Source organism: Carassius carassius, chromosome 46, assembly GCF_963082965.1.
Source record: "Carassius carassius chromosome 46, fCarCar2.1, whole genome shotgun sequence".
In the NCBI taxonomy this organism is placed as follows: Eukaryota; Metazoa; Chordata; class Actinopteri; order Cypriniformes; family Cyprinidae; genus Carassius; species Carassius carassius.
The window spans coordinates 763,884-791,743 of NC_081800.1; the positions used below are offsets into that span (position 1 = coordinate 763,884).

At 39.9% G+C, this 27,860-nt stretch overlaps 1 protein-coding gene across 1 annotated transcript in view; it reads left to right on the plus strand.

The window, feature by feature from the left end:
• The window catches only part of LOC132128855 (collagen alpha-3(IX) chain-like), a 48,777-nt gene extending 22,502 nt beyond the window's left edge, over window positions 1–26,275 (plus strand). Inside the window, exons 11-32 of the mRNA XM_059540230.1 lie at window positions 986–1,042; window positions 1,525–1,578; window positions 1,680–1,733; window positions 2,884–2,937; window positions 3,017–3,070; window positions 3,189–3,242; window positions 3,352–3,405; window positions 3,484–3,537; window positions 3,606–3,659; window positions 3,940–3,984; window positions 5,876–5,929; window positions 6,148–6,201; window positions 6,563–6,616; window positions 6,838–6,909; window positions 16,363–16,398; window positions 16,501–16,545; window positions 16,634–16,666; window positions 23,168–23,314; window positions 23,400–23,454; window positions 23,538–23,720; window positions 24,785–24,862; window positions 25,415–26,275. Of these exons, the coding sequence (XP_059396213.1) occupies window positions 986–1,042; window positions 1,525–1,578; window positions 1,680–1,733; window positions 2,884–2,937; window positions 3,017–3,070; window positions 3,189–3,242; window positions 3,352–3,405; window positions 3,484–3,537; window positions 3,606–3,659; window positions 3,940–3,984; window positions 5,876–5,929; window positions 6,148–6,201; window positions 6,563–6,616; window positions 6,838–6,909; window positions 16,363–16,398; window positions 16,501–16,545; window positions 16,634–16,666; window positions 23,168–23,314; window positions 23,400–23,454; window positions 23,538–23,720; window positions 24,785–24,862; window positions 25,415–25,599 (1,530 nt within the window). The 3' untranslated portion in view covers window positions 25,600–26,275. The remainder of the gene's footprint in view (window positions 1–985; window positions 1,043–1,524; window positions 1,579–1,679; window positions 1,734–2,883; window positions 2,938–3,016; window positions 3,071–3,188; window positions 3,243–3,351; window positions 3,406–3,483; window positions 3,538–3,605; window positions 3,660–3,939; window positions 3,985–5,875; window positions 5,930–6,147; window positions 6,202–6,562; window positions 6,617–6,837; window positions 6,910–16,362; window positions 16,399–16,500; window positions 16,546–16,633; window positions 16,667–23,167; window positions 23,315–23,399; window positions 23,455–23,537; window positions 23,721–24,784; window positions 24,863–25,414) is intronic.
• The last annotated feature ends 1,585 nt before the right edge of the window (window positions 26,276–27,860 follow it).

Here is a 27,860-nt window from a genome sequence, read left to right on the forward strand (position 1 = left end):
GTTTTTTCTTGTTATTTAAAGAGCGTGTCAGTATAGGCGGGTCCACAACACGCGTACACGCTGCTTATTAAACACAGGCACGCACAGCAGCACAGAAACATGCCAAAATTAAAGGATTGCATAAGATTTTTTTGTAGGCTAAATATATATATATATATATAAATATATATATATATATATATATATATATATATATATCCTCATAATGAATAGCCATCACATGAATCAGAATTAGGCTATTTGCTCACACACGAACAGCTTCGTTTCATCTCAGAGACGCATTCAGTCTTTGCGCTTGCCAAATTCCGCCGTGTAAATAGCAAATCCGTCATGGCACGAACTGGCTCTTAAAGGGAATGGAAGATGAGACTCTGATTGGTTTATTGCACGTTGCGCCCAAAAAATACCCATTACTCATTAAGAGAATAGGGACAACCCGTTTAGACCATGCGCCCAGGTGCGCCAACAGTTTTTCTGGCGTTAAAATAGCAAAAGTGGATTTGGACACGTCCTGAGTGCACCTGCACCGTGTGCTTTACACTTTGCATTTAGATCGTTAAGATAAGGCCCTTAATGTCTTTTATTTCAGTCGATTTCATCTAAGGCTGTGTTTGAAGTCTAGTTCTGGTGTCATCACTAATGCTCAATCAGAAATTAATTCATCGCTTAATTACTATATAATTTATTAATATAAAAGTCGAAGTTGCAAGTAAGATAAATTAAGATAAAAATTTTTAAATTCAATGTTTGCTTAAGTTACTTTAGTAAACTAAATGATTTCTTTTCATTTATTCAGTGGAGACTGTTATTTGCTTTTAGACAAACTGAAGTAAATAGTTTTAAATGGAAATCGTGACAATTCGTTTTTTTTTGGTTGCTTTTTTTTTCAGTGTATCTTTACGTCTGTGGTATTTGTAATGTGTAGAGAGGTCTGTTGTAAGTGTAATTCCATTTTCAAAAGATAAACAAAATGTGTTGTTTGTAGTGTCCGGCCATCTGTCCTCCGGGTCCTCCTGGACCGCCGGGAATGCCTGGATTCAAGGTACTCAGCAACACCTCAGAGAGCAGCTTTAACACTGGACTGAATTGAACTGAACTGAATCAACACCGAACTCACTCAAGCTGAATTAGCAATTACACTTTTTTTAAATTAACTTTTTTTCACACTGATGAACTTCATAATGTTATTGATCTGAACTGATCCAACACTGAACTTATTTGTGACCCTGGAGCACAAAACCAGCCTTTATTTTTTTTATTTTTAAGCTTTCCATTGATGTGTGGTTTGTTAGGACAGGACAGTATTTAACTGAGATACAAGTATTTGAAAATCTGGAATATTGTCTGCTTTACAGCAGAATCTGAACTGTGTCCATCGTTGTGTTTCCATAACTGACACAATCTGTATTGTATAAAGCGCTATTAACATAAACATGACTTGACGTCAGCATTGACATGATAAAACGTGTTTCTTATTATAATAGATATCACAAACTGTGGTTCTGCTTTTGTGTTTTGAATTAGGGTCACACAGGTCATAAAGGGAGTAAGGGAGAGGTGGGGAAAGATGGAGAGAAGGTGAGATAGTTGTGTAACAGACTGAAACTAATGAATGGATGAACCTGAATCAGAGAGGAGCTTGTTTGTAATGTGTTTGTGTGGCTGTCTCTTCCCATCAGGGTGATCAGGGCCCGCCGGGGCCGTCGGGGACCCCAGGGACAGTGGGTTTACAGGTACGCCTCACCTCAGCTAGACACTTACCATGTCTGCAGACATTCCTCTTAGAATTGACTTATTTCTTGGGAAGGGTTGCTCTCACAAATATGTCATTATTTGCTTTTTTAGTTAAAGGAAATAAAGAAATAAAAGTTTTAAAGACAAAATAGCAAAACAAAGAAAAATAGCAGTAAAATAAATCTAGTTTGAGTGACGAATGGAGTTCAGACCTCAGTGAGGTTTGCTCGTGGACAGCTCAGAATCTGAAGCCTTCAGAGCAAAGCCTGCCACCAAAAATAATCTTGATCAACAGAGTGCTCCTGACTGAACTGGGCTTTAATGTAAAGTCATGCATACCATTTACAAATAATATTTGTATTTTATAATATATACACTTATACTACTAAATAATGTCAAAAATGCGTCCGTTAATGGTTCTTGTCTCTCACAATTAGTTACAAATTACATTACAATTTCATTACAATTATTCAATTAAATTATATACATGATATACAGTAGGCTTTTGTTGATTCAAAATGGAGAAAGTTCACTAGGGAATATTTGCATAATCAGAAATTACTGCCTGTAACAATTCTGTCATAAACCAGTTATTAATGTTTAGATGCTTAAACCTTGCACTCGTTCACAGTTAAACTGAAGTGTGGCACTGGATCTGCGCACAGCAAAGTCATCTTCTTGAATTTGATTGGCATCCCAATCATTTTGACTCTGCTTGTGCTGTTAGAGACAGACCACCCTAAAAATTTAAACTTTTTATCATCCTAACATCAATGAGAGTAATGGTGTGCAGCAGAGCAGCATCAAGAATATCAAATACTGGGGGGTTCAATTCTGCCATTTCTAATTTTGTGGAGCATCTGAGGATCAGCAATGTCAGCAACATCAGCAAATTTTCGTTTCTTTCTTTTAAAAAATGGTGCACTGGGATAACAGTCCCCAGTGTTAAACAGTTGTTTAGAAGAACTGAACAGGATAGAGTGTAATATAATATAATTTATCAAAATGAAAACAATGTGAGGAATTCTATTTAAACACGAACAACAAAACACATTGTACTGTATGTTGTGGGAAACACAAATATCCAAATTCTGTCTAGTTTTTTTCTTCTTCTTCCATTGATGTTTTGTGTGTAATGGTGTGTTAAAGGGCTCTCGAGGGCTGAGAGGACTGCAGGGGCCGGTGGGAGCAGTCGGAGACAGAGTAAGAACATCACCCCACACATTTTACTGAAATAGACACAGTCATATGCGGAGTCCAGACAGCTGTGCTCTCTCTGTAGGGATTGCCTGGCTTCAGAGGAAAACCTGGAATAGCTGGCATCATTGGAAAAACTGTAAGTGTATCATCACACCTTTGCACATTAATGTTTGCACGTGGTTTTTTTTTTATGTGTGTTTCTGTTAGTAAAATATAAAATCACCAAAAGTTTGATATGTGTGGCTTCTGAATAGGGTGATGCTGGTGAGAGAGGACCGCAAGGTTTCAAAGGGCCCAAAGGAGAGATAGTAAGCACATTACTTGCTAGATATAGTTTCTTGTAGGCCCCTCATACTTATTTCAGTGTAACATCAGAGTGATTGTGATATTGGCATGGATATGTCTTCCTCTTAATAGGGGAAAATAGGCCCCAAGGGACTCCCTGGAGGTGTAGGACCTAAAGGAGAACCGGTGAGGAACGGTTTTATTTACTGACTCTTATGAGGAGCGTTAGATTTGCCCATTATAATGCTGTGTGTGGAACCGCAGGGCATCCCAGGCAGGGACGGAAAGGATGGCACTCAAGGGCTGGACGGTGAAAAGGTAATCAGCAGCTGGTTTAGAGAGTGGTTATTTCTGGTGATGCTGACGCTGTGTGCTTGTGTTGACAGGGAGATGCTGGGAGACCTGGAGTACCTGGTGAGAAAGGACCTAACGGCCTGCCTGTACGTATTACACCTCATTACACTGTCCAGATGATCAGCACACAGACTAAACATTAATATGGCAAGAAAATTTTATATTAATAAGTGGTGTGACAACGTCATTTTTGCCTTTCATCTCTGCTTGTTTTTTATCTGCAAATTTTTTATTCAGGAAATCATCTGGTTGTTCTGTTCAATAATCATTTTTGAGTGTTTTATTACTTTTTAGTTGCTTAGTTTGCTGGCTTTTGTAGCATTGTGTAACTCGCAACAAGCTGAAATCTATCTGTGTGTAATTCAGGGTTTGCCAGGAAAAGCTGGTGCCAAAGGTGCCAAAGGAGGAGTTGTAAGTATATCAATCTGTTTGCAACTTACATGAGAGCAAGGCCATTTAGAGCTGGAATATGAGTTAAATATATTCAGATAACAGAGACATACAATTTTTAATGTAAAGATTTCAGTTTCTGTACCTTTTTTAGATTAGGCATCCTCTTTAAGATTGTTTAAAACTGTTCACACAGAATTAATTTTTAAATTGTTTCTCTATGTACTTGAACAAGAGGAATGTGTGACACTAACAAGTTACTATTTATTTTTTTCATTCCACTTCTCTGCATCTCTCATAAATTGTCCTGATTTATTGGTCAATGTGAATATTTTTAAGCATAAATTTAAATATATTTTAGGATGTATATTATCAGTGCTGAATGAACTTTATTTTAGAAAATGAAACTATTAAGTGTGGAAGACCGCATTAGGAGGTTTATGGTTGCAGTAAAGTTGGGATGCTCACTGTACTGCTGCACACCAAACCAGCAGCATATATGGTCTGTCATCACTCTAAACAACAGTGTGTTAGCTCAACAACAACAAAATTAACAAGTCCATTTTTTCTTCCAACTTCTAATGAAATTATTTTCTCAGCCAACAAACTACACTGTGCTAGAAGAATTTAATCATTTGTAACAAACACATATTTTTAAGTTAATTTCTCCCAAAAATTAAGTTAAGCTTTGTAGGTCTTCAACCAATTTACTTAATCTTATTATTTTATTTTTTAGTTCTAATCCATAACAATCAGCACACACTAAATGTGACTTATTTACATATTAAGCTGTTATTTGTCACTGGCATTAGCGCAGTCTTTGCTAATAAAGTCAGCGTAGTGTTTTTCTGGTCATGTGCTCTACTCTTCAGCGCAATGGTTATCATAAAAACTTCAACATAACAGAAACTCTTTTAAATGTCAAACATAACAGCATTAAACACTAACAGGTATTTCCCTTCACTATTCCTTTAACATTTACTCTCCTTATCCAGCCATATGCAAAGCATGATGGGAACTAGAAATCGACTACCTAATTTCCAAAGTTTCTACAATTTAATTTTAAATAAATTCAATTAACAGAAATTTGAGTTTAAATTATGCACAATATTAAGTTAATTCAATGATCAATATTATTATGTCAACTGAACTCTAAATGATGTTTGAAATGGTTTAATTTAATTATTTAGCATGCATTTATTTAAGTTGTGGGATCAGGTCACCTGAATCATTTTTTTGAGTGTGTTGTTAAGCTACGTCTTTGATTCAAATGTGCATCAAAATAATTCCTTTGCACGTGATTAGAAATAGTGATACCATCCACTATTTCTAAGCTTACATTCATATAATTAAGTTCATGTAACTCTCTTTCATGACATCTGAGTGGCTCAACATCAAATGGGATGCCAAGTTTAAACTCATGTTTACTTCAGCACTCAGACTCCATCCCTTATTAGTCCTCGTTTCCGTTCCTTGTGTTCTAGCTTCTTGAAGGAAACAAGGGTGGAAGAACTGACGAAAAAAGTATTTGAAGAAGGAATTTCACTGATCACTCATAGTGCAATCAGTTACATTCAAGGCATCTGCCATTTTGTTGTTGAAGTTTGGTTAAGACATTTTAAATGAATGTTTTGTAACCGCAAAGATGAAATATGAAGAGGAATATGAATTTATGCTTCAGTGTTTCCTAGTTCAAGCATCCTCGCTAAGCTTCCTCCGGATGTACAGTTTAGGAAATGATAAGCATCTCTGGAGAGAGGCTTCTGTTAGAATCTGCTTATGGTACTTTCAGCTCAAAATGACAGCCATCCCATCTTTTTTCCTTATTGGTCTGGTGTTTCTTACTGTAAAACAGTCTGAGGTCTATTTCACCCTGAAATGGTGATTAATGCAAGAATCCTTCTCCGTTCAGGGCAGTCCAGGAGAGATGGGAGAAGCAGGACCGTCTGGAGAGCCAGGTATACCTGTATGTATCTGACTCGTGACCAGATATGAACCATTTCTGACATCTGTAGTGTAGTAATGCATGCTGTAAGATCAATCAGATTCTCAGCCAATGTTTCTGCACTTCCAACTTCTGAGATTGTACAATATATACAGGTCATTTAGTAGAATCTTATGAGCTGACTGCTACATGCTCTGATTCACAATGACAATGGTTACTAAACGTGACTAATCCCACAGGGTGAGATTGGCATCCCTGGAGAGAGAGGAGAGGCTGGACCCAGAGGTGTGGCTGTAAGTAAATACAAAGCCAGCATCAGGGACAACATTAGACACTGATTAAAAACCGGCTGAGCAAGATTCATTTGAAGTTACACTGTTCATGGTGTTATGTTTTGGTCAACATAAAACCACAACTGACACATCCCCATTTTTCTTTTTCTGAATGAGTTGTTTGAGCTCAGGTTCTAAGACTGACTTGTAACACATAATAGTGCTGTGTTAGATTGGGACTGTGGTGCTGAAGTCATAAAATCATGCTCATCTGAGCAGAAGGTCAAGCAGCTGATCCTGAGAGATGAGCATGTTATTTATGTGCTGCAGGCAGGAGAGCTCCAGCATTTGTGGTTGTTCATTGTATGTGCTTGTTTAACAGGGTGGTGTTGGACTAGTTGGAAACCCTGGAGCGCAAGGTGTTAAAGGATTCCAGGTGAGTTGCATTATGGGATCATGTCAAGTGCCACGACAGAAAAACATGTGAAATATGCCTCATATTCCATGGGTTCTGAAGCATAGGATAGAGTTTGGTGACTGTAAATGTAATCTATTATTTGGCAAAAAGTCATGATGTTGCTCTGAGGGCTGAGAGCTCAGGAGCAGTAGTTGTGTGTCAAGTTTGATGAAATGTATTAAGCTTGTGTTTCCATACAGGGTGTTAAAGGAGCTTTAGGTGATCCAGGTCTGCCTGGTCCTACTGGAATCAGAGGAGGCTTTGGTGAGCGGGTAAGTCTGTCTTTCTAATGATGTTAGAAGTATCTAGCCTGTGTAAAACTATTTAAAAAAATGTCTTTGAGTTTTTCAATTAACTTTCCTTTTCTAAAAACATACACAGATTCATATAGACAAGCACATTAACATATATTATTTAGTTTTGTTTAATCACAGACACAATAAAGAGCATATTCTCAGCAACTCAGTGTAATAACTGCACATAATATAAAAATTTGCCCACAATGTATTAAGTTAATACTTATTATCATTATTATTGTATAAAATGTTCATAATGTAATACTTTTCTCAAAACATAATAAAATCTTGACCTCATAATGTAATGATAATTTTTCAATGTAATAAAATCTTTTCACATAATGTAATACGATAATGTAATGCAGTTATTGTATGAGAAATGTATTACATTATGAACACACTTGTGATAAATTATATTGCAATCACAGTTCATAAGGTAATACTAGCACATAAATTAAAACAATGTTTACAATATCATAAAAAACGTAATAACAATTTTATGTAAAATAAGAAAATTAGGCTTGTTAGTCTACATTTTAATATAAAAAACTGACAAATTTGGTGATTATGATGTGCTTTTTCATTTATATATATATATATATATATATATATATATATAAGGGCTGGGCAGGTTAATGCATTATATCGCATTATTGCATTAATGCATTAACTGATTAATGCCGACATTTATTTTATCGCGCGTTAACACAGTTTTTTGTATTATTATGAAAGTCCATTGATCACTGGCTCTGAATACACATACAGACAAATCATGGGTCACAGGAGGGGATGTTCCCGATCTAAATTTAGGCTAAGCATCAACATTCACAAACCACTGTCCACTGTTATTTTTAACATAAAAGAATGCAACAAGCTCATAATCATGACATTACAAGTTGGAAATAGGAAGTTTCCGATAGCACGTGAAGACAGCAGAGAAGCGTTTGCTCATAAAAGTGGAGTGAATCATTTTACCCTAATTATTCTCCCGTATCCCGCACACACGAGTCTCTACCCTCCCATCAAGTGTTGTCCCGCGTTGCACTCTGCTGCGATGGGTCCCGTGATCGTGTAGGTCTATAATAGAATGGTGCCAGTTATAATGTTATGATCGAAGCTCTGGACTCTACATAACTTGTTTTCTATAACAAACTATAAAATATTTTCTATAAAAAACAAATGGCTTATTTTTTATTTAATTTGATTTCATTACATTAAAGGGTTACTCCTCCCCATTTTTTTTTTTCATTAATCACTTACCCCCATGTCGTTCCAAACTTGTAAAAGCTCAGTTCATCTTCGGAAGACAATTTAGGATATTTTGGATGAAAACAGGGAGGCTTGAGACTGTCCCACAGACTGCCAAGTAAATAACAGTTTCAAGGTCCAGGAAAGTATGAAAAGCATCGTCAGAATAGTCCATCTGCCATCAGTGATTCAACCGGAACGTTATGAAGTGACGACAATACTTTTTGTCTCCAAATCAGCATAGTACCATTTTGGCAAATCTGAGCTGTACGCATATGGCGTACACTCCGCGCTGCGCCGATGCATTGTTTGCTTTCAAATCAAAGCATAAATACACGTAAAAAACGTATCTTTGTGGCATGGCTGATACAGAAGAACGTATGCCATCTGCGTACAGCTCAGATTTGCCAAAATGGCACTATACTGATTTGGAGAGACACAGAGGAGAGTTGAATTGTTGAATTAAGTCGTTATTTTAGTTTTCTTCATGTACAAAAAGTATTCTCATCTCTTCATAACATTACGGTTGAATCACTGATGACAGACAGACTACTCTGATGACATCTTCATACTTCTCTGGACCTTGACACTGTTACTTACTTGGCAGTCTATGGGACAGTCCTCCCAGTTTTTATACAAAATATCTTAAATTGTGTTCCGAAGATGAACAAAGCCTTTACAGATTTTCATGGGGGGGTGGGGTAAGGTAATGACAAAATTGTCATTTTGGGATGGAGTATCCCTTTAATGTTACAGTTGAGATTTAGGCTACAATAAATATTTTAACTGCTACTATGTAAAAGGAACACTGCTGTAAAAAGCACCTTATTTGTTTAAAGTGTTTGCAAACCAAATTTTATTACACTTTTGTTCATATAGCAGTAGGCCTACTTTTATATGAAAATAGACTACTTTTGAATGCGTTATTAGTTTTGTGCATAACAATGCATTATGCGCAATATAAAAGAAGACATACATTGCAGTTAAAGGGTTAGTTCACCCAAAAATGAAAATTATGTCATTAATGACTCACCCTCATGTCGTTCCAAACCCATGAGACCTCCGTTTATCTTTGGAACACAGTTTAAGATATTTTAGATTTAGTCCGAGAGCTTTCTGTCCCTCCATTGAAACTGTGTGTACGGTATACTGTCCATGTCCAGAAAGGTAATAAAAACATCATTAAAGTAGTCCTTGTGACATCAGAGGGTCAGTTAGAATTTTTTGAAGCATCAAAAATACATTATGGTCCAAAAGTAACGAAAACTACGACTTCAGCATTGTCTTCTCTTCCGGGTCTGTTGTGAATGCGTTCACAAAACTGCAGTGTAGTGATATCCGGTTCACGAACGAATCACTCCATGTAACCGGATCTTCTTGAACCAGTTCACCAAATCGAACTGAATCATTTGAAATGGTCCATGTCTCCCGTAATCATTAATCCACAAATGACTTAAGCTGTTAACTTTTTTAATGTGGCTGACACTCCCTCTGAGTTCAAACAAACCAATATCCCAGAGTAATTAATATATTCAAACAGTACACTGACTGAACTGCTGTGAAGAGAGAACTGAAGATGAACACCAAGCCGAGCTAGATAACGAACGAAAGATTGACTCGTTCTCGAGTCAAGAACTGGTTGCATCGGTTTTCGGATCACCAGTAGTTCTTTCGGACAGTTCGATTCAATAAACCGGTTAAAAAAAACTCCGGTTCTTTTGCGCTCAACGTAATGGCGTCATTGGCGATGACTGCCCTTTATTCAAGCCTTCGGTTAACCTGCACTCCTAACATTAGCACACAGTCAGTTCAGAATCAATCACCAAAAGAATCAGTTCATTTCAGATGCTCTGTGTGTCGGTCTGCTTCACACTGAATCACACATGCGCAGTATCATCAGCTCCTCGTTCTCGAATCGGACGCGTTTGACAGAAACGGTTCTTGACTCGAGAACGAGTCGTTATCTGGCTCTGCTCTGTGTTCATCTTCAGTTCTCTCTTCACAGCAGTTCAGTCAGTGTACTGATTGAGTAAATGAATTACTCCGGGATATTGGTTTGTTTGAACTCAGAGGGAGTGTCAGCCACATTAAAAAAAGTTAACAACTTAAGTCATTTGTGGATTAATGCGTATTGGAGACACAAACCGTTTAAAATGATTCAGTTCGATTTCGTAAACCGGTTACATCGAATGATTCGTTCACGAACCGGACATCACTACACTGCAGTTTTGTGAACGTGCTCACAACAGACCCGGAAGAGAAGACAATGCTGAATAAAGTCGTAATTTTTTTTTTGGACCAAAATTTATTTTCAATGCTTCAACAATTTCTAACTGACCCTCTGATTGTTACAGAATACCCGGGAGGCTGAGGAGTAATAGAAAGATGGCTTTATTGAAGGCACAAGCAGAGGAGCGGGTAGTGCTAGGTAGAGTGATGAATGGGTCCGTGATAGCTGGGTGAAGACGTCAGAGGAGGGAGGTGTACCACACACACGCACGATGGAGACTTGGATCTTCGGAGGATCGCTGGAAAGAGGTAAGTAGAGGAAGAGTTAGTCCTTAGAGTAAGCATACAGGTAAGACCTTGTCGCGAACGAGACCGGACGCTGCCTGAGTGCGTGTGTGTGGTATTTATAGTGCAGATGTGATTGGGTTGTGATGAGGGTCAGGTGGAAGTGATTAGTATTCCGATGAGGGCATGCGCTGTGAGTGAGTGGAGGTGGAACCTGGCGTGTTTGTAACAGTACCCCCCTCCCCACGGCTCGCTCCTGAGGGCCGAGGACCCAGACGACGTGGTGGACGTCCTCTTCCCCTGGGAGCTGGTCGGTCAGGATGCCGACCAGATAGGGCCGCTTCTACTCCGGTAGTTGAGGCGTCGACTTCCACGACGAAGGGTCGGTCGGGGTCAGGATGGACCAGGAGTGGAGCGGTCATAAAGGCCTCTTTGAGGGTGTGGAAGGCCTCTGTGGCGGCAGGAGTCCAAGAGAGTGATTTTGGTTTGTTACGGAGGAGACTGGTGAGAGGGCTGGTGATGGTACTGAAGTTTTGGATGAACCGTCTATAAAAAATTGGCAAAGCCAAGGAATCGTTGTAGTTCTTTGATGGTGGTAGGAGTGGGCCAATCTCTGACGGCATTAACCCTCTGGAGTCTAAGGGTATTTTTGGGGCCTGGAGAAGTTTTGTCATGCCTTGACATTTGTGCTTTTTTCAGTTTCTTATAAATATCTAAATGGGTAAAGACTAACCTCACTGTAATCAGCACAAACTGGGCTGTAATAATATGTGAAATGCATGTATGTACATGATTGTGTTTTTGAGAAAAAAAATATTATGCGTGGTTAGTGAAAAACTAAAAATGTTAAAACGCTTGAATAAGGCAAAAAAACACATAAAGAACAATGGTTCCCGGGATTTTTGAGAACTGGAGCTTGTAGCCTAGAATTTTTCTTTCTAAATGATGTGAAAATCATCTTGTTTACTCACTCACAGAAAACAATATATTGATTTAAATTTTCTAAGACACTTTTTGTTGGTAAAAGTCATATGCGAGTAGGCGTCAACTACCATGAATATCATAGTGATTTACACCTGAGAAGACAAAGGGCCGCATAATGAGCTGCATAATGAGCTGCATAATGAGCCATTCAGTCATCTGTGCCACTGTGAGTGAGGAGTTACAAGAGAGAATGTGAGAACAAAATAAATCTATATAATTTTATGTTTGTAGTTTATTAAGAATATATTTAATTATCCCACAACATAATTTAATATCCACTTGGGGGAGCAGTTAAACAGTTTATTAGAAACAATCAAAGCTGACTTTCAAACAAATTGTTTGGCATGCTTACTCCAGTCACACAATCCTTCAGAAATCCTTTTAACAATCTTATTTTCTACAAAAAAAAAAAAAAAACGTTTGTTGTTATTATTATCATCATTATTATTAATGTTGAAAAGAGCTGAGAATATTTTTCTGGGTTTTTAGGGGGAATAAATGGAAAGAAAAGCATTGTTTTTACATTTGTTACAGTTATCTATTTGTTACATTATATTATTTACATCAAGCTTTCGAAGGGTATAGTGTTGTATATTGTTATTGAAACTTCATAATGTTTCACTTGATTATACATTTAGTCAGGAATTATAATTTGGAAAAAGTCTAACTAGTAAAACGTTTACACGTTATGTGAAAACTAGTACAAGTATATAAATAAATAAAAAGAGACTTACTCATGTTTATGATCTCTGCTGAATAAAGTGCTTCATTCTTTTTTTCTGAGGAAATCCATTTCTCAAATCCTCAACCACATCACATCTTTTTGGGGTGAATTATGTGTTATTCCTCTCATCGCGAAGCAAACAGTAAAATAAAAAAAACTTGAACAGTCTGGCTGCTTTTTCTTCTGTTATGGGCGTATTCAAGCCGCGCGCTTCAGTTTGAATCTGAATAGCGCATTCGGCGCGGGGGCGTGGTCACATTAGATATAATGAAGGGAGACATGAAAAACAGACATCGCGTTGTTTTCATATGGATTACTTTATCACAGAATATCTGTTTTCGGCGGCACTTGTTTAGTTTAAAAATAGACATGTCAAGCTTTCTATAGATATCTCTCTCATGTATTTTCGTTGAGTATTCACGGAGTTACAGTTCATTTAAATGACGTGTTTGTAAAAGAAGATCAGCGCAGACAAAGGCTGCAGACAGCGCACCTTGTTTGTTATCTTTATTTTATAAGTGCACAAAGTTTTGTTGTTATTATGTCTGTATCCAAAAAAAAGTAGACCCTTTACAGATTCGATTGATGTATTGCTCTTATCTGTACGATTAAAACTGAAAGTGTAATTTAAGTTCTTTTCGGGGTTATCAGGAGAAAATGACTCAAAATGCGTATATGCGTTAATCGACTCCAAAGGGTCCAATAGTGCAGATGTGATTGGGTTGTGATGAGGGTCAGGTGGAAGTGATTAGTATTCCGATGAGGGCATGCGCTGTGAGTGAGTGGAGGTGGAACCTGGCGTGTTTGTAACAGTACCCCCCTCCCCACGGCTCGCTCCTGAGGGCCGAGGACCCAGACGACGTGGTGGACGTCCTCTTCCCCTGGGAGCTGGTCGGTCAGGATGCCGACCAGATAGGGCCGCTTCTACTCCGGTAGTTGAGGCGTCGACTTCCACGACGAAGGGTCGGTCGGGGTCAGGATGGACCAGGAGTGGAGCGGTCATAAAGGCCTCTTTGAGGGTGTGGAAGGCCTCTGTGGCGGCAGGAGTCCAAGAGAGTGATTTTGGTTTGTTACGGAGGAGACTGGTGAGAGGGCTGGTGATGGTACTGAAGTTTTGGATGAACCGTCTATAGAAATTGGCAAAGCCAAGGAATCGTTGTAGTTCTTTGATGGTGGTAGGAGTGGGCCAATTTCTGACGGCATTAACCTTCCCCTCGTCCATCCGGATGCCTCTGCTGCTGATGTTGTACCCAAGGAACTGCACTGAGGGCCGATGGAAAGAGCATTTCTCGGCCTTGAGGTAGAGCTGAAAGGCCCTTAGGCGTTGCAGGACCTCCGCAACGTGGCGTCGATGTTCCGCTAGGCTCCGGGAGTATATGAGGATATCATCTATGTAGACAAGGACGAACTTATGGAGGAACTCCCGGAGCACCTTGTGAATAAAATCCTGGAAGACGGAGGGGGCGTTAACAAGTCCATACGGCATCACACAATACTCATAGTGGCCAGTAGGGGTTATGAAGGCAGTTTTCCACTCGTCCCCCTCTCGTATCCGGATGAGGTTATAGGCGCTGCGGAGGTCCAACTTGGTGAAGACAGTGGCACCACGGAGATGTTCCAAGGCAGCTGGGACGAGGGGAAGTGGGTATCTGAATTTGACGGTTATGTGGTTTGGAGGGAAATGGGACCCACTCTATGACGTACACATCTTCTATTCAACTGCGGGTAATTGTGTGGACTTGGTAGGCTGACGGCGTTGGAGTGGTAGCGAGTTTGAGTTGTCTGCCAAAATCATGGTCTGCCAAAAACCTCTCGGAAATGGTCGATGAAGCTGGAATAAGACTGGATAACTGGGTTATTTTGAGTCCATATAGAATCTGCCCACAGTAGTGCTTTACCTTGAAGTTGAGAAATTACAAATGCTACCTTGGATCTCTCGGTGGGATATAAATGCGGTTGCATCTCCAGGACCAGCGAGCATTGAAGGAGGAATCCGCTGCACTCCTCCGCCGAACCAGAGTAGGGCGCCGGCCTGGCCATGAGACTGGCGTGAACGGAAGGTGAGGAAGTGCTGGCATCATTGACGGAAGTGCTCGCTGGTGTTGGGGATGCAGGTTGAGCTGTGAGTGTCCTACGGAGTGCATCAACTTGATCTTGAAAGGGGTCCGTGAGGCTCATGCTTGTGCCAAGTGGTGTCGGTCCGGTCTTCTGTTACAGAATACCCGGGAGGCTAAGGAGTAATAGAAAGATGGCTTTATTGAAGGCACAAGCAGAGGAGCGGGTAGTGCTAGGTAGAGTGATGAATGGGTCCGTGATAGCTGGGTGTAGATGTCAGAGGAGGGAGGTGTACCACACACACGCACGATGGAGACTTGGATCTTCGGAGGATCGCTGGAGAGAGGTAAGTAGAGGAAGAGTTAGTCCTTAGAGTTAGCATACAGGTAAGACCTTGTCGCGAACGAGACCGGACGCTGCCTGAGTGCGTGTGTGTGGTATTTATAGTGCAGATGTGATTGGGTTGTGATGAGGGTCAGGTGGAAGTGATTAGTATTCCGGTGAGGGCATGCGCTGTGAGTGAGTGGAGGTGGAACCTGGAGTGTTTGTAACACTGATGTCACAAGGACTACTTTGATGATGTTTTTATTACCTTTCTGGACATGGACAGTATACCATGCACACAGTTTCAATGGAGGGACAGAAAGCTCTCGGACTAAATCTAAAATATCTTAAACTGTGTTCCGAAGATGAACAGAGGTCTCACGGGTTTGGAACGACATGAGGGTGAGTCATTAATTACATAATTTTCATTTTTGGGTGAACTAACTCTTTAAGTAATCAAGAGATTAATTAAGTGCTGATTGAGCATTAGTGATGAACAGCTGCTGTTAACAAACAGAATCACTGAAGAAAAGAGAAACACAAGAACTACTACAACTGACTTCAGACACAGCCTTAGATGAAATCAACTGAAATAAAAGACATTAAATCTCTCAAGATTTGATTAAACATCCCCACAAACAGCATGACCAGCTCCACTTATTAATAATCAGACTGACTTTATTTCTATCAGACATCTACAGAAGATCTTATTGAGAGTTAACTTAGGTTTAGATGTTGATTTGTTTCATCTGAAATAGCCATGTTAGAGATCAGTGTCTGCTTTAGTTGGGCTCTTGACTTCTAATTCTCGTGTTTCTCTTTTCTTCAGTGATTCTGTTTGTTAATAGCAGCTGTTCATCACTAATGCTCAATCATCACTTAATTAATCATTTAAGGGTATAACACCTATAAACAACATGACAATATTTTTGGTGAGTTTATAATGTGATAAATTGCTCAATTGTTATTAATTGTTATTACATTATGAGCTCAAGATTTTGTAATGTTTTGAGATAATTATTACATTATGAACATTTTATTACAATAATAGTGTTATACTTATAACATTATGTACAGTTTTACATCATGAATTGCTACAGCATAGCTCATGTTTCGGTAGACATCTAGTCAAGTCAAGTCACCTTTATTTATATAGCGCTTTAAACAAAATACATTGTGTCAAAGCAACTGAACAACATTCATTAGGAAAACAGTGTGTCAATAATGCAAAATGATAGTTAAAGGCAGTTCATAGAGCAGTGGATCCCAACCACGTTCCTGGACATCGCATGTTTTCCATGTTACCTTAATCAAACACACCCCGATTCAGATCATCAGCTCATACGTACAGACTCCAAGACCTGAACTGGGTGTTTCAGACAAAGGAGAGATGCAAAATGTGCAGTGCTGGGGGGCCTCCAGGAACGTGGTTGGGATCCACTGATCTAGAGGTCCTGGTGACCTCACTGTCCAGAGCTCTTGCCTAAGAACAAAGTCTATGTGTAACACACACATAACTCTCTCCCCCTCTCTCTCTCTCTCTCTCTCTCTCTCTCTCTCTTTCTTTCTCTCTCTCTCAGGGTCCAGTTGGAGCTGGAGGCCCTAAAGGAGACATGGTATGAGGCATATCTACTGTGTGATGAAAAACAAAACATATGATGAGAAAACAGTTGGTTTGTATGTGTTTACATGTGGCGACGTGTGCTCATGTGTTTTAGGGAGTTGCTGGAAGTGATGGTTTACCGGGGGAGAACGGGGAGCCCGTACGTAACGCTGTTCATTTGCCACATGCAGCTCAATGTCTGAATCATCTTCTGATTTCTGACACAGCTCTGTTTCCTCTTACTTCAGGGTCCTTATGGTCCTGTCGGACAGAAAGGAGAGGTGAGATCTCATTTAATTTTATTTAATTTTCCTGTTTTTATACTATTCTAACTATTTGCATATTTGTCAAAGTAAGAATTGAAAGGCCTGTTTTTACTTCAAAACCAAAATGATTTATCCCCCCAAATTATATATTTTGATACATTTAATTGATAATACAATTATTAATATTGTTTCCATGTTAGCACATTCAAGTCTTGGTAAATGTAATTTTATTTAGATTTAGATTTATAAATCAAAGACAACAGAGTGATGCTTGGAATGGAATACTAACTAATACTTATGAACACCACACAGTATAAAATCTAAGCTAATTAAATTAATTATGTATTAAGTGAAACTGCATTATACTGTGGTAAATATTTCAAACTGCACCGTGCTAAATTGTTATCATTACCTAATCATGTTTGACTGAGTATTCATGTAAAACTTTTTAATCTAAAATAATTTTGATGTCATCTCTGGGTTATTCATTACACTGGAAATGGCAGGTACATTGCATTGTGGAAAAAGTAGTAGTTTGTCCAGGTATTTTATGCAGAACACATGCCTGATGTCCATGTGTCATTCCAAACAAAACCAATGACAAACAAAGAGCACAGTAACAGAAACAAAGGTATAGTAACCCATGACAGATGGATTGCACTTTGAATAGTTAAAAACGGCTTTTAAAGATGAACTGCATAAAATTTTAGATTCCAGATTCCTGCATGTGGACAGGCCCCCAACAAGTGAGCCTACAGTGTTTAATAAAACTGCTGGAAAATATTTATCTTGTCATTAGCAGTGCAGTTTAGGTATCAGGCTAACCGAGGTAAGCAACAATCAATGGCCAATCATCGGCGTTTAAATTGAACAGATTCCATTCATCACTCAAAATGTTGGAGTTTTCATTAATTGCTGATTCAATCAACACGCCCATCATTCCTCTCATTGTTACAAAGCTTAGACACAATGTAAATAAAAGATTAACTGTGCAGTGCAGAGCTTCATTTATTATACTGAATTGACTGACAGATTTTAGTGATTAGAAGGGGAGCGCTTTTTGCATTCTTATATTCCATTGAGCATATTATTAATAACAAAATAATACAATGTGTAGTTTTAAAGGGGTCCTATTATGGTTTTTCAACTTTAGTTAATCTGTAATATTGCTGTTTGAGCAAAAAAAGATCTGTAAAGTTACAAATCTCAAAGTCCAATTCAAAAACAGATATTTTATTTAACAGAAATCACTTTTCAAAAACTACAACGAACGACTCGTTTGGATTACAACACATATTTTAGGGGATTTGTGATATCACAAATATCAACGAATGGAATGAGACCTTATTAAGCTAACTGGCCACGCTAACCAATCACAGCACACACTGGCCCGGCTTACCAATCACAGCACACACTGGCGCCGCTAACCAATCACAGCACACACTGGCGCCGCTAATCAATCACAGCACAAACTGGCCCCGCTAACCAATCACAGCACACTGGCCCCGCTAACCAACCACAGCACACACTGGTCCTACTAACCAACCACAGTACACACAGGTCCCGCTAACCAATCACAGAACACACTGGCGCCGCTAACCAATCACAGCACACACTGGTCCGGCTAACCAATTACAGCACACACTGGCGCCACTAACCAATCACAGCACACACTGGCATCGCTAACCAATCACAGCACACACTGGCGCCGCTAACCAATCACAGCACACACTGGCGCAGCTAACCAATCACAGCACACACTTGCCCCGCTAACCAACCACAGCACACACTGGCGCCGCTAACCAATCACAGCACACACTGGCCCCGCTAACCAATCACAGCACACACTGGCCCAGCTAACCAATCACAGCACACACTGGCGCCGCTAACCAATCACAGCACACACTGGCGCCGCTAACCAATCACAGCACACACTGGCCCGGCTAACCAATCACAGCACACACTGGCCCGGCTAACCAACCACAGCACACACTGGCTCCGCTAACCAATCACAGCACACACTGGCGCCGCTTACCAATCACAGCACACACTGGCCCAGCTAACCAATCACAGCACACACTGGCGCCGCTAACCAATCACAGCACACACTGGTCCCGCTAACCAATCACAGCACACACTGGCGCCGCTAACCAATCACAGCACACACCGGCCCGGCTAACCAACCACAGCACACACTGGCGCCGCTAACCAATCACAACACACACTGGCGCCGCTAACCAATCACAGCACACACTGGCGCTGCTAACCAATCACAGCACACACTGGCCGCGCTAACCAATCACAGCACACACTGGCCCCGCTAACCAATCACAGCACACACTGGCCGCGCTAACCAATCACAGCACACACTGGCCCCGCTAACCAATCACAGCACACACTGGCGTCGCTAACCAATCACAGCACACACTGGCGCCGCTAACCAATCACAGCACACACTGGCGCCGCTAACCAATCACAGCACACACTGGCGCCGCTAACCAATCGAAGCACACACTGGCCCCGCTAACCAATCGAAGCACACACTGGCCCTGCTAACCAACCACAGCACACACTGGCCCCGCTAACCAACCACAGCACACACTGGCCCCGCTAACCAACCACAGCACACACTGGTCCCGCTAACCAATCGAAGCACACACTGGTCCCGCTAACCAATCACAGCACACACTGGCCCGGCTAACCAATCGAAGCACACACTGGCCCTGCTAACCAACCACAGCACACACTGGCGCCGCTAACCAATCGAAGCACACACTGGCCCCGCTAACCAATCGAAGCACACACTGGCCCCGCTAACCAACCACAGCACACACTGGCCCCGCTAACCAACCACAGCACACACTGGTCCCGCTAACCAATCGAAGCACACACTGGTCCCGCTAACCAATCACAGCACACACTGGCCCGGCTAACCAATCGAAGCACACACTGGCCCCGCTAACCAATCGAAGCACACATTGGCCCCGCTAACCAATCACAGCACACATTGGCCCAGCTATCCAGTCACAGCACATTTCGTATTTCAAAAGGCAGGCCTTCATTTGTAGTGATGGGAAGTTTGGGTCATTTTACCCACTCTGACCTTTGAGTCTCGTTCAGCAAAATGAACAAATCTTTTTCCGAGTCATTTCGTTCATTTTATCAAATATAATTAAAATGTTAAGTGTTACTTCCCTTACATCTACTAGTACTTACGCAAATGTTGATCACACTACAAACAATACAAAACTATAATGCTATAATAAACAGAAAAGATTAATTAATTGTTTACCTGGGTCTTCAGTCTATGATTTCCTCACCTCACCTTTTATCTGACAAGTCTTCATGTTTGAGTTAAACAATGCACTCTGAGCCGGAAAGAGAATTGATTAGTTCATCTCATGATTCTTTGGGTTTGAGTCGTTCCTTTATCACGTGACAAACCCATAAGCTGTGGGTTTTAATATGATTTTTTTTTTCTTTTGGTCTACTAATGATTATTCAACTATTAGGGGGCAGCCCTTCAAGAACGGCCCATCACTATTCATTTGATGCAGGAACCATTCAAGCAGTTTGTGCCAGACTGGGGAGAGAGGTGTTGTAATAATGTAAAATATGACAAACCTAGTGTGAGCGCCTGTTCTAGTACACCCCAAAATGAAAACAAAACTTTGTAAAAGAGCATAATAGGGCCCCTTTAAACTATTACATTAGGTATTAGGTATATACTTTACATTATTCATTCACATGGCAAAGAATGACTCTCAACAGAGATTAAGAAAAAAAATCCTGCAAATCTTGTAGTGAATTACAAACTGATGCCATTTGGTTTGAGAGCCTTCCTCAAAGAATACTGCAAGCACAATGCATGAACAATTAAAAATGACTCATTCAATTTCAAGAAAGTGCCAGCAAATTCCAATCACAGCATTGCATTTCGTTTTAGAAAGTAATTACTGTTAAAACACCATCTGGTTGACTAATTCATTTCAGAACTTGCACTATCCCATATATAATGTGAAGCGTAAATAAATTCCAAACTAAGAGGCAACAAATAAGGGTCACAAAAGTTAAAGAACACATAGTTGATGTGTTGGGGCCCCATACCTGCAATTTGCTTAACACCCCCAAATCATTAAGTCCACCCCTGGGTACCCCAACCTACTGATAGCTTGCCAGCTGCTTTCAAATGTGCCATATTTGTGTTTAGACTGTGAAGTTTTACATTTCAAATACAATAGGCAATCGCAGAAATGTCTGTTGAGCACATTACCTGAATCAGAGTCCAGCCAGAGGTATTAACATGGTGTGGAAACAACTAGAGCTGCCCTCGACTAAGGATTTTTCTGATCGACTAGTAGTCATTAATTTTAAGCATTAGTCAACTAATTGCACATTTATAAATAAACCATTTCAATCATTATAATGAGCCTTTAATTGCCTACATAGCCTAACAAATTGCTCAAGCACGCATAAAGCTTGCCACAGCGCACCACAAAAGTAATGATTATGAATGTGTCAGGGAAAAACATTTTAATAATTTGATAAACTAGTACTTTCTTTGTTTTTGTCTTAAGAGATGATGTCGGTGACACTGACTCCGCAGTAGTGATGCACCCCATGTGTTGTTTGGATTACATCATTTGAGAATATTTGTTTTCCATTTGAATTGGTTAATTTGAAAGTAGAAATTTCACTCTCTATAGATATATTTTTTAATGTCTGTAAGGCAAAGATATACACGGAGTTTCGTGCTCAAGTTCACGCAGACCAAGACGGCAGAAAATGCATCCTGTTTGCTTTGATTATTTTACAAAAGCACAATGTTTTATTGTTTTACAGATTTGAAAGATATATAACTCATATCTGTATTACCAAAAATTACTTTGGTGTGTATTATAAAATGAGTATTTTAGGATTAAGAGGGTGCACCGGTGCCTGTTCAGCTTCCACACTTCCACAGAAACAGAATAGCGCACATTTTTCTAGGTTAACATTAAATCGATTGGCCATGTAAAGATGCTAATAGCCTACTTATATATTTCAGATGATAAGCCATATTTGAGGTTGATGAATGATGCAAGTATTTAGATGTCCTGCCTGATGTACTGTAAAGTCAAGTCACCTTTATTTATATAGAGCTTTAACAAAAAGGATTGCGGCCACTGAACAACATTAATTAGGAAAACAGTGTTTCAATAATGCAAAATGACAGTTAAAGGCAGTTCATCATTGAATTCAGTGATGTTATCATCTCAGTCCAGGTGAAATAGTGTCTTTACATTTATTTGCAATCAAGTCAAGAATATCGCTGTAGATGAAGTGACCCCAACTAAGCAAGCCAGAAGTGACAGCGGCAAGAAACCGAAACTCCATCGGTGACAGAATGGAGAAAAAAACCTTGGGAGAAACCAGGCTCAGTTGGGGGCCAGTTCCCCTCTGACCAGACGAAACCAGTAGTTCAATTCCAGGCTGCAGCAGATTGTGCAGAAGAATCATCTGTTTCCTGTGGTCTTGTCCTGGTGGTCATCTGAGACAAGGTCTTTACAGGGGATCTGTATCTGGGACTCTAGTTGTCCTGGTCTCCGCTGTCTTTCAGGGATGTAGAGGTCCTTTCTAGGTGCTGATCCAGCATCTGGTCTGGATACGTACTGGATCCGGGTGACTGCAGTGACCCTCTGATCTGGATACAGACTGGATCTGGTGGCTACTGTGACCTCAGAATAAGAGAGAAACAGACTAATATTAGCGTAGATGCCATTCTTCTAATGATGTAGCAAGTACATAGGTTGTTATGGGAAGTGTTCCCAGTTCCGGTTTACCTAAATAATGCAGCCTAAAACTCCTTTAACGGATTTGGATATTAAAAGCATATTAGTATGTTATGTGTAAGCCAGGTTAAAGAGATGGGTCTTTAATCTAGATTTAAACTGCAAGGGTGTGTCTGCCTCCCAAACAATGTTAGGTATGTTATTCCAGAGTTTAGGTGCCAAATAGGAAAAGGATCTGCCGCCCGCAGTTGATTTTGATATTCTAGGTATTATCAAATTTCCTGAGTTTTGAGAACACAGCGGACATGGGAGGTTATAATGTAACAAGAGCTCATTCAAGTACTGAGGTGCTAAACCATTCAGGGCTTTATAAGTAATAAGCAATATTTTAAAATCTATACGATGCTTGATAGGGAGCCAGTGCAGTGTTGACAGGACCGGGCTAATATGGTCATACTTCCTGGTTCTAGTAAGAACTCTTGCTGCTGCATTTTGGACTAACTGTAGTTTGTTTACTAAGCGTGCAGAACAACCACCCAATAAAGCATTACAATAATCCAACCTTGAGGTCATAAATGCATGGATTAACATTTCTGCATTTGACATTGAGAGCATAGGCCGTAATTTAGATATATTTTTGAGTTGGAAAAATGCAGTTTTACAAATGCTAGAAACGTGGCTTATACTGTAAGTGACTGAAATGCAAAACATTTTATGCTGCTATGTGGTTTTCCCTGTGTCATAGTCCGGTAAGCGTGGTGAGCTTGGAGCCAAAGGAGTTGTAGGACCACAGGGAGAGACCGGAGCCAGGGGGGCACCTGGAAAACCAGGACCGATGGGATTCCAAGGAGAGCAAGGTTTTCCAGGGGTTGCTGGAAAGACTGGTGTTCCTGTAAGCAACTGCTAGATGATAGATTTTGGTACTGCGCTGTAAAGACAAATGATGTCTCATGAGTGCTGTTGTGATTATGTTGTAGGGCAAACTGGCTAGTGAGCAGCATATCAGAGAACTGTGTAGCTCCATGATTGATGGTAAGACCTCTGTTCACCCATAAACTGCATTAATGAACAGGTTCACAATGCAACCTGAAACGTATTGTTGGTGTTGATCTCAGATCAGATAGCTCAGCTCGCTGCTAACCTGAGAAGACCTCTGGCTCCGGGTGCTGTGGGACGGCCTGGACCACCGGGGCCTCCAGGAAAGCAAGGAGAAGTTGGATCCATTGGTCACCCTGGAGCCCTCGGCCCACCAGGTTATAGAGGACTGCCAGGAGATCTCGGTGATCCTGGTCCTCGAGGTGAGAGACGGGTCATGTAGGGCATTTTTTTTTTTTAGCAAATGGTTAAAAGAATAAATGTCACTGAGGTTGCTTTATAATCAGTTAATGCAGTGCATTTGTTAAGAGTATTAATTATATTAGTTAAGAATATTAATCTTTATTTTTTTTGTTAGTTAAATACAACTGTTCATTGTTAGCTCAGATCCATTAAATAATATTAAGACAACTTTTGATTTTAGTTTGACTTTTTATTGATAGTTCATGTTAACTGATGTATTTCACATTGTATTAAACAGAACCTTATGTAAAAAGTGTTTCCACAGGACAGGCTTTAACTACTTGAAAGCTCACTCACATATTACATAGGTGCAGAGTAAGAGGATTGTGTTTTTGTTGTTGTTTTGTTGTTTTAACAGTTGCTTAGATACATTTTTCAACACTTAGGTAACTTTTTCAAAACTCTTCACGCAGTTCTCCTTACCCAACTTTAACTTGGCACAGCTGTCAATTTCACATCCAGAATGCACTAGCACTACCAGAACAGTTCATACATGTCTATAAAACAAATCATTCTTTATGACAACCTAAAAACACTAACATAACATAGCATTATTTGACAACGTTTACTTCTCTACATTTTTTTTTTTTTACTAAACAAGAATAAATCTCGCTTCTGTTGAGAATTCACTGCAGTATTTACGTATTTTGCAATGTTCTTATTGCAGTACTAATCTTTATTTTTATTTTTTTTAAATAGGTACATGTAGTTTTGGTGATGTTTGTGTCCGAGTGAGAAGTGAAATCATGTAATTTGAAAGATTTAGTCATTGAGTGTATTTGTGTGAAAGCAATGATAAATGATCCACACTTTAGCCCACACAGACTGCTGTTGTGCTCACTGTGTGAAGAGTTGTGACCAGAGAATTGAGAACCGGGTCCTAGCCAATGTAAAAAAAAGTTTTTCACCGCTGTGAAAATTGATATTTGCTATTATGTGTATGAATCCAGGAAAAATGTGATATCTTAATATGAATTCATATACCGCATTCCAGAATGAATTTGGATGTATCTTAATTCTGCAGGAGATGTTGGTGAGCCAGGTGATAAGGGGCCTGTTGGTAAAGCGATCGAAGGGCCCACTGGAGACCAGGGTGACCCGGGTATGTACAGTCTTTTCATAAGAACATTTAATTGCACCCCAGTCACCATTCACACACACACATATACACACACACACACACACAACCAAATGCATTACCAGTGCAGCTTGTCAATGTATAGTAGTTTTTTAAGAAACACACAGCCACGCTGTCTAATCAATATCAAACATTAACTTAAAAAACAGTTCCTAAATTATTAGTGCGCAAAAAAAAGGTAGTTGGGTCAGAGATGGCAGGCAGTACTCTTCCTGATTAAGAACAGCATGGGATTGATTCCCAAGAACATGCCAGTGAACGTTTGTGACTTCATTATCTGACCTTAATGTTCAGCTCAAACTTAACTACAAGAAATTACAATAAATAACAACAATAAAGTATATGAGCAATCAATCATAAAATTATTATATATAACTGTACTGAATCTGACAGTTTAATTAGAAACTGAAACGGAGCAATATCAGAGAAATATCTGGATAGATGTGCAGTTCTTGTAGTTCTTTTTCAAACACCTGCAATTCGTTGTCTTATATCATTTTTTTCTATGGCCATCAGGTCTGCCCGGCGTGCATGGCATCGTCAAAGACGGCCGTGACGGAGCACCTGGAGATCCAGGAGAAGCAGGAGAAGCAGGAAGAGCCGGCAGACCGGGACACCAGGGATCACCTGGAATCTGTGACACATCAGCGTGCCAAGGAGCCGCGGTTCACGGGAAGTCCTCCAACCCTAAGAACCATTAACAGGAGAGACAACAGAATTCCCTATCAGGAATGCTTCTGGAGGAGAAACACAACTTAAGAGGTGTCAGTGGATTTCAATCCAGTGTATTCAGAGCTGCACGAACATTGATTATCACAGAGGAATGATCACGATTTCATCTGTGTAACTCAAGAGGCCTGAAGTATCAACATGTGTAGATACAACAAAAGACTAAATACATGACACCGTGAAACTAGTTGATGCAAAAAAGAATTTAGTCTTTGTATTAGAAGTCTTCTTGTACAGGAGCCTTTAAAAGTGTAATGGAGTACAACTTTGAGCTTCATGAGGGGTTTTACAGCACCTCAAAACCTGACCTCGAAACTGGAGGCTTGCTTGAGCCTTCAAGAAATGAAACCAACATATTGGATATATTTCTGCAAATTGAATTTTTTTTTTTTTTTTTCTTAAATGTTTAACATTCAAAGTCAGGAACAAACTTTAAGCATCAGTTGAGATGCTTCAAACACACTTCCTGTAAAATATGTCATTGGCCATCTGTGGGCTTTATCAACCTTCTCCGCTAGATAATGGTGCTGTTAAACTATTAAATATGATTTTAAATACTATTTATTATTTCTGAGTTACTGTTGTGTGTACAGTGTTTCTACATCATGGTATTGTAAGAAAAACTGAATAAAGCCACTTTTCAGTAAATTATTTCTCTTAGAGCTCATGTCTCTGAACCCTGGTAAATACATTAAATATATAATAACGCTTATGAAAGTCAAAGTCACCTTTATTTATATAGGGCTATAAATACATTGCGTCAAAGCAACTGAACAACATTCATTAGGAAAACAGTGTCAATAATGCAAAATGATAGTTAAAGGCAGTTCATCATTGGATTCAGTTATGTCATCTCTGTTCAGTTAAATAGTGTCTGTGCATTTATTTGCAATCAAGTCAACGATATCGCTGTAGATGAAGTGACCCCAACTAAGCAAGCCAGAGGCGACAGTGGCAAGGAACCGAAACTCCATCGGTGACAGAATGGAGAAAAAAACCTTGGGGGAAACCAGGCTCAGTTGGGGGGCCAGTTCTCCTCTGACCAGACGAAACCAGTAGTTCAATTCCAGGCTGCAGCAAAATCAGATTGTGCAGAAGAATCATATATTTCCTGTGGTCTTGTCCTGGTGCTCATCTGAGACAAGGTCTTTACAGGGGATCTGTATCTGGGGCTCTAGTTGTCCTGGTCTCCGCTGTCTTTCAGGGCAGTAGAGGTCCTTTCTAGGTGCTGATCCAGCATCTGGTCTGGATACGTACTGGATCCGGGTGACTGCAGTGACCCTCTGATCTGGATAAAGACTGGATCTGGTGGCCACGGTGACCTCGGAACAAGAGAGAAACAGACAAATATTAGCGTAGATGCCATTCTTCTAATGATGTAGCAAGTACATAGGGTGTTATGGGAAGTGTTTCCGGTTCCGGTTTACCTAATTAGTGCAGCCTAAAAATCCTTTAACGGATTTGGATATTAAAAGCATATTAGTATGTTATGTGTAAGCCAGGTTAAAGAGATCTCTTTAAAGAAAGAGAGAGGTCTTTAATCTAGATTTAAACTGCAAGAGTGTGTCTGCCTCCCGAACAATGTTAGGTAGGTTATTCCAGAGTTTAGGCGCAAAATAGGAAAAGGATCTTCCGCCCGCAGTTGATTTTGATATTCTAGGTATTATCATATTGCCTGAGTTTTGAGAACGTAGCGGACGTAGAGGATTATAATGTAAAAGGAGCTCATTCAAATACTGAGGTGCTAAACCATTCAGGGCTTTATAAGCAATAAGCAATATTTTAAAATCTATACGATGTTTGATAGGGAGCCAGTGCAGTGTTGACAGGACCGGGCTAATATGGTCATACTTCCTGGTTCTAGTAAGAACTCTTGCTGCTGCATTTTGGACTAGCTGTAGTTTGTTTATTAAGTGTGCAGAACAACCACCCAATAAAGCATTACAATAATCTAACCTTGAGGTCATAAATGCATGGATTAACATTTCTGCATTTGACATTGAGAGCATAGGCCGTAATTTAGATATATTTTTGAGATGGAAAAATGCAGTTTTACAAATGCTAGAAACGTGGCTTTCTAAGGAAAGATTGTGATCAAATAGCACACCTAGGTTCCTAACTGATGACGAAGAATTGACAGAGCAACCATCAAGTCTTAGACAGTGTTCTAGGTTATTACAAGCGGAGTTTTTAGGTCCTATAATTAACACCTCTGTTTTTTCAGAATTTAGCA